The following is a 7,659-nucleotide window of genomic DNA, read 5'->3' on the forward strand; positions in this document are numbered from 1 at the left end:
TCTTTAATTACAAGATCACACACTAATTTTTCCACAGTGCATGGATATTTATTCAGTACTCACTGTGACCTTAGACCATATGCCATCCAAACCCTACACTGAATACAGAACTAATAATTTCCTTCTGGGCATTTCTATGGTGCTGTCACCATAGTATCCAAGTACTTCAGAAACATAAATTTATTAATGTTCACAATACTCCTGTGAGTATAGGTGGCATTTTTATCCCTGTTTTACAGATGTGGAGCTGATTAAAGCCCAAATTGTCAAAAATGTCCACTAATTTTGGGTGTCCAACTCAAGTCACCTAGGACCTCATTTTTCAGAGTACCTAGCACTTTAAAGAGTAGCTCCAGTTGACTTCCATTGCAGTTGTGAGTGCTCAGCACTTCCGCAAATCAAAAGAACATGCAATTAGTGGCCATCACTGAAAATATTGGTTTAAGCAACTTGCCTAGCATCACACAGGAACTCTGATGCAGAGGAAGAAATAGAATCCATTTTCCAGGCTGGCATTCAACTTCCTTAAACAGAAGATCATCCTTTCTCTTTCTGTAATCCCCTCCTTAATTAATTATACACCTTCCAAATTCCTCAACAAGAGAGACCAAGGTGCTATGGACAACAGCTTCATTCACTACACAGTCCTGATTTCTAGCTCTTCACACTAAACAAAAGCACATTCAATTTCCAATTCCCTAACTGAAGCTCCTCAGTCTGGGTGGGGACTGTGTGCTCAACTTTATTTTGATCCCCCAGTAGAAGCTCCTGCAACAGAGGTCAAAATTACCTTACTCACTATAAATTTGAAAGATGGCAACTAAGTGTCATACAGACATAGGTGGGCAGAGGGAATTCAAAAATCAAAAGAAAGACCAAGAAATAAAAGTTTATATTTTTATCATCATGATTTTTGAGGATCACTCATGATTTTTGCACTTTTGCAGTTAGGAATATTATACATGGCCAGATTCAATTTTTTAAAATCCGTTCAGTTAGTTTTTGTTCTGCTGAAGCCCACCTTAGCCTCAAAACGTTGTTTTCATGGTCTTTTGTGGGTTTCCATATATAACAGATATAGCAGTTTCCTGCTTATCCTTGGAAGACTTTACTGACTTAAGTTTCAGTATCTTGGTAGACCATGAGGGGGAATGCAGGTGCAGTTGCCCTGCACTGTGGCAACATAGAGCACCATAGCGAGAAATATTTAAACAGGCACTAAGGAAGTTACTGTTTTATTTTGCATTATTGGCAGGCGTGCATGGTTATAATTTTTCTTACAGTGTCCTAAACATAAAAAACTGGACAAGTCTTCATTAGTGTATTCCCCACCTCCATTTTTAACCCTTTGATGCTGGAAATCAAGATTTCCCAGACATTGAATATTGTGACTTCAACTTTAAATGATAATACATCATCACAGTATTGTGTACATCTGAGTTTTGTTATAATTACCTCAGTGCAGTTGGGTTCTGGCATGTACATTTAAGCACAAGTTTGCATTCCAGCCTCATTTGTCAAACTATATTCACAGTATCTCCAACGTAATAAAAGTTATTCTATACAACTCTAATACTGCTAAGCTAAAAGGCTATTATAGTGCCTAGAAACTGAGAGTAGTGGAGAAAAGCAATTTAAAGGAGCCTACTGATCCCATATTCATTATGCTTTGCCATGGCTGGAATTGTAGGGAAGCTCATATGCTGCAAAGCAGGAAAAAAACTAGTGATAGAGTGAGGCATGTGATAAAAGAAAAAGATGCAAGTGAGAGGGAAATGAAGAGACAGAACTAAAAAATATTAAAATACTTACTAATACTTTTAAAGCTTGGCCAGTGAAGAGAAGAACAACCACGAAGATTCAAACGTACCACATAAGTACGCCATTTCTTCAGAATATTTATTAGTGTTTTGTCCTGCATCTTGTGCTTTACTGAAGAAAAATCAATCTAAACAAATTAAACAATTCAGATATCAAAGATGTTATACATACAAAATAGACAAAATTATTAAAAGTACTAAGTGTTAGAAATTTGGTGTACAATCTAAGACTTTGACCATGCAAATGCTGAAACACATTCTCAGCTTTACATACAAGTAGTCTAGTACAGTTTATTAAGAATACTCACATGCATGAAGTTAAATATGCGCATAAGTGTTTGCAGGATTGAGGCCTAAACTTTATTATGCCCAGGCTGGCATACTGACCAATCCACAAGGAGGACACATACATAAGTGACCAACAAAGAAAAAATTAACTATTGGCTTTTCCCATTTTTGAGTTTTCCTTTATGGTGTCTAAAGACCTAAATTATTGTAAACGATTTTTTTAAGATCAATTTTTAACCTTAGATATATCAGGAATATAAAGTTTTGTCTTCCCTCTTTTGCTGAATGATTAGAGACCTGGACCCAGGGGTGAAAGTAACTTAAAGGACTTGCCGGTACGCCGGAGTCCTGAGCAGGGGTGGGGACTCAATCGGAAGGGGTGGGGTCTCAACCGGAAGAGCAGGGGCTTTAAATCCCCAGGCCCTTTAAATGGAGATTTAAAGGGGCTGGGGCTCTGGCTGCAGTAGCAGCAGCTGGGAGCCCCGGGCCCTTTAAATCACGGCAGGAGCAGTAAGTGCGGCGGCGGACAGGAGTCCCAGGGCTCCAGCAGCAGGGCTCTGGCGATAATTTAAAGGGCCCGGGACTCTGGCTGCTGCCAGGAGCCCCAAGCCCTTTAAATCGCTGAGCTGGGGAAGCTGCCCCTTGCCAATGCAGTCAGCGGTGTACCGGCTCTTGCCAGTACGCTGTACCAGACCAGCTTACTTTCACCTCTGCCTGGACCTAAGCTAAAGAACTAGGCATGGGTGGATCTTTAATCTTCCTTCCCTCCCACTCCCTGCAGAGTTAAAACTCTGAGTTAATATGTGTTAACAAAAAAAAAAAAAAAAAAAATAGTTTCAAACAGTCTGACTAAGGAGTCTTCTAGGAAACACGGGAAAGTCAAGTCCAGATATTTCTAACAACAAAAAACATCTAAAAATCCCTCCTTTTTTAAGATAAAAAATTAATTTTCAAGCCTTCTTTAAACTTGTTCTTCATAAAAAGACAAGAAAGATCACAAACATATCTTTCCTTTGTAGGTCACCTTTAAAAGGGTAACTTATGTTACATCCACCATACTAAATCTATCCATTTTACATTTTATGCCATATGTGCTCTACTTCAATCATTATGAAGAGCAATCACCATTATTTTAATTCAGAAGGAGGGCGAGAGTAGGTTAGTGGTTAGAGCACATGACTGGGAGTCTCATGGAGGGCCTGGTGGTTCTTATACTGAAGTCAATGAAGTTTTGCCACTGACTTCATTAAGAGTAGGATTTCACCCTAAGCGATCATGCTCAAGTCACTTAATTTTTCTGTGCATCATTACAAAGATAAAAGCTACCATGTACATGGCAGAGGGGCATTGCTGGCATATATCACATTGATAGATGCCCCTCTACCATGTACATTGGTCAAACCAGACAGTCTCTGCGCAAAAGAATAAATGGACACAAATCTGATATCAGGAATCATAACATTAAAAAACCAGTAGGAGTACACTTCAACCTCTCTGGTCACTCAGTAACAGACTTAAAGGTGGCAATTTTGCAACAGAAAAGCTTCAAAAACAGACTCCAACGAGAAACTGCTGAACTAGAATTAATTTGCAAACTAGATACCATTAACTTGGGCTTGAATAGAGACTGGAAGTGGTTGTGTCATTACACAAATTGAAACTATTTCCCCATGTTAAATATCCTCACACTTTCTTGTCAACTGTCTGAAATGATTATCACTACAAAAGTTTTTTTTCCTCCTGCTGATAATAGCTCATCTTAATTAATTAGCCTCTTAGAGTTGGTATGGCACCTTACACCTTTTCATGTTCTCTGTATGTATACATATCTTCTTACTATATGTTCCATTCTACGCATCTGATGAAGTGGGCTGTAGCCCACAAAAGCTTATGCTCAAATAGTTTGTTAGTGTCTAAGGTGCCACAAGTACTTCTGTTCTTTTTGCGGATACAGACTAACACGACTGCTACTCTGAAATCCATTACTACAGAAGTGCTTACTGCTCTTATGTTCAGAAGGGATCTGTGAGACCTCCTAATATTTCCGATACTGAGAAATAGTTTCACTAAAATTCATTCTCTTCTTCCTACAGTACTTATTATCTTGCACAAAGAAGAGATGCTAATGATGACTGCTTCTTTCTTAACTTTTTGATAGTTTGATAAGATTAGACAAAATGATATATACACATTACAAACAGATTATCCACATGTATGTATTTTTTTCAGACAGGAATACCCTTTGAAATAAATAACCTGATGTTCCTGAAATAACCAGAAGGTTCAGAATTTTGTGAGACAGAGTACATGTGACTTTAGAAAGCGTTTAGAACAATGCTTCCTCAGCTCTCGTCCCCTAGTGCCCCTCCTCTACTTGCGCTACATTGATGACATCTTCATCATATGGACCCACGGAAAGGAGGCCCTTGAAGAATTCCATCTGGACTTCAACAATTTCCACCCCACCATCAACCTCAGCCTGGACCAGTCCACACAAGAGATCCACTTCCTGGGCACTACAGTGCAAATAAGTGATGGTCACATAAACACCACCCTATACCGGAAACCTACTGACTGCTATACGTACCTACATGCCTCCAGCTTCCATCCAAGACACATCACACGATCCATTGTCTACAGCCAAGCCCTAAGATACAACCGAATTTGCTCCAACCCCTCAGACAGAGACAAACACCTACAAGATCTTTATCAAGCATTCGTAAAACTACAATACCCACCTGGGGAAGTGAGGAAACAGATTGACAGAGCAAGACGGGTACCCAGAAATCACCTACTACAGGACAGGCCCAACAAGGACAATAACAGAACACCACTGGCCATCACATACAGCCCCCAGCTAAAACCTCTCCAGTGCATTATCCATGATCTACAACCTATCCTGGAAAATGATCCCTCACTCTCACAGACCTTGGAAGGCAGGCCAGTCCTCGCTTACAGACAACCCCCCAACCTGAAGCAAATACTCACCAGCAACTACACACCACACCACAGAAACACCAACCCAGGAACCAATCCCTGTAGCAAACCTCGTTGCCTACTCTGTCCCCATATCTACTCTGGCGACACCATCATAGGACCCAACCACATCAGCCACACCATCATGGGCTCATTCACCTGCACATATACTAATGTTATATATGCCATCATGTGCCAGCAATGCCCCTCTGCCATGTACATTGGCCAAACAGGACAGTCCCTCCGCAAAAGAATAAATGGACACAAATCGGACATCAGGAATGGTAACATACATAAGCCAGTAAGTGAACACTTCAATCTCCCTGGTCATTCTATTACAGATTTAAAAGTCACTATCATTGAACAAAAAAACTTAAGAAACAGACTTCAAAGAGAAACAGCAGAACTAAAATTCATTTGCAAATTTAACACCATTAATCTGGGCTTGAATAGGGACTGGGAGTGGCTGGCTCATTACAGAAGCAGCTTTTCCTCTCCTGGAATTGACACCTCCTCATCTATTATTGGGAGTGGACTACATCCACCCTGATTGAATTGGCCCTGTCAACACTGGTTCTCCACTTGCGAAGTAACTCCCTGCTCTCCATGTGTCAGTATATAATGCCTGCATCTGTAACTTTCACTCTATGCATCTGAAGAAGTGAGGTTTTTACCCACGAAAGCTTATGCCCAAATAAATCTGTTAGGCCTGGTCTACACTAGGAGGTTATGTCGAATTTAGCAGCGTTAAATCGAATTAACCCTGCACCCGTCCACACAACGAAGCTATTTAGTTCGACATAGAGGTCTCTTTAAATCGATTTCTGTACTCCTCCCCGACAAGGGGAGTAGCGCTAAATTCGACATGGCCATGTCGAATTTGGGTAGGTGTGGATGGAATTTGACGCTAATAGCTCCGGGAGCTATCCCACAGTGCACCACTCTGTTGACGCTCTGGACAGCAGTCCGAGCTCGGATGCTCTGACCAGCCACACAGGAGAAGCCCCGGGAAAATTTGAATTCCTTTTCCAGTCTGGCCAGTTTGAATCTCACTTCCTGTTTGGACATCGTGGCGAGCTCAGCAGCACTGGCAACGACGCAGAGCTCTCCAGCAGAGGTGACCATGCAATCTCAGAATAGAAAGAGGGCCCCAGCATGGACTGATTGGGAAGTCTTGGATCTGATCGCTGTGTGGGGCGATGAGTCCGTGCTTTCCAAGCTGCGATCGAAAAAACGGAATGCAAAGATCTATGAGAAGATCTCCAAAGCCATGATGGAGAGAGGATACAGCCGGGATGCAACGCAATGCTGCGTGAAAATCAAGGACCTGAGATAAGGCTACCAGAAGACCAAAGCGGCAAACGGACGCTCCGGATCCCAGCCCCAGACAAGCTGTTTCTACGAGGCACTGCATTCCATTCTAGGTGCGGCCACCACCACTACCCCACCAGTGACCGTGGACTCTGACGATGGGGTATTGTCGACGGCTGCTTCCTCGGAGATGTTCACGGACGGGGAAGATGAGGAAGGAGATGAGGAGGACGAGGCAGTTGACAGCGCTTACAACGCTGATTTCCCTGACAGCCAGGATCTCTTCATCACCCTCACGGAGATCCCCTACCAACCCTCCCAAGGCGTTAACCGTGACCCTGAATCAGGGGAAGGATCAGTCGGTAAGTGTTTTAAACATGTAAACATTTATTTTGAACAGAACAGGAATGGAATATTAACAATGGGTTTTTCATGATTACTTTGCCCTAGGCGCTTAACTTTTTAGTCCTTGCCAGTGCAACGACTGCAAAAGTATCTCAAAATGTCCGGTTTTTCATGATTAGTTTGCCCTAGGCGCTCTACTTTTTAGTCCTTGCCAGTGCAGCTACTGGAAAATTATGTCAATATGTCCGGGGATAGAGCTGAAATCCTCAATGGACATCTCCACGAAGCTCTCCTGAAGGTAATTGGAAGGCCTTTGCATCAGGTTCCTGGGGAGAGCGGCCTTATTGCGTCCTCCATGGTAGGAAACTTTTCCGCGCCAGGCTAGCAGCAAGTACTCTGGGATCAGTGCCTCGCACAGCATGGCCGCATACGGCCCTGGTTTTTGCTGGCATTCACACAGCATGCGGTCTTTCTCAGTGTCCGAAATCCTCATCAGAGTGATATCACTCATGGTGACCTGCTTTAAATTAGGGGAATGTTAGTATTGGGACTGATTGCCTGTTCCTTTACATAACTGTAACTGGCGGTTTACAGCCACGTGGTGGAGGCGGGACAGAGGCAGCATACAGGGATCTTACCCGGGGACAGCCACGAGGGGGGTGGGACAGGGGCATAATTCATGCTGCCGGATTGCCGGCAGCAGGAACTGGCCAACGCTAGGGGCATTGCTTTGAACGTGAAAGGAGTGCACTGCTATAAATTAAGCTTTCAGCAACCAAAAGTCTACGGCTTACCATGTCCGCCTGCTACCCGAATTCCGCTGTCCTGCCCCGCTTCTGTGATCTGTACTCCAAGACCCCAGGCACTGAATGGGAAGGCCGAAAATTCGACCTTGTCCTGAGTGCGCATGTGATAGGTG

At 42.9% G+C, this 7,659-nt stretch overlaps 1 protein-coding gene across 1 annotated transcript in view; it reads right to left on the bottom strand.

Moving 5' to 3' along the window:
* Positions 1-7,659, bottom strand: part of FBXL13 (F-box and leucine rich repeat protein 13) — a 158,225-nt gene that overhangs the window by 107,851 nt on the left and 42,715 nt on the right. The window contains exon 7 of the mRNA XM_026648901.1: positions 1,813-1,948. Within this exon, the coding sequence (XP_026504686.1) occupies positions 1,813-1,948 (136 nt within the window). The remainder of the gene's footprint in view (positions 1-1,812; positions 1,949-7,659) is intronic.

Source organism: Terrapene carolina, unplaced genomic scaffold (genome assembly GCF_002925995.2).
Source record: "Terrapene carolina triunguis isolate 2854851 unplaced genomic scaffold, T_m_triunguis-2.0 Scaffold68, whole genome shotgun sequence".
In the NCBI taxonomy this organism is placed as follows: Eukaryota; Metazoa; Chordata; order Testudines; family Emydidae; genus Terrapene; species Terrapene triunguis.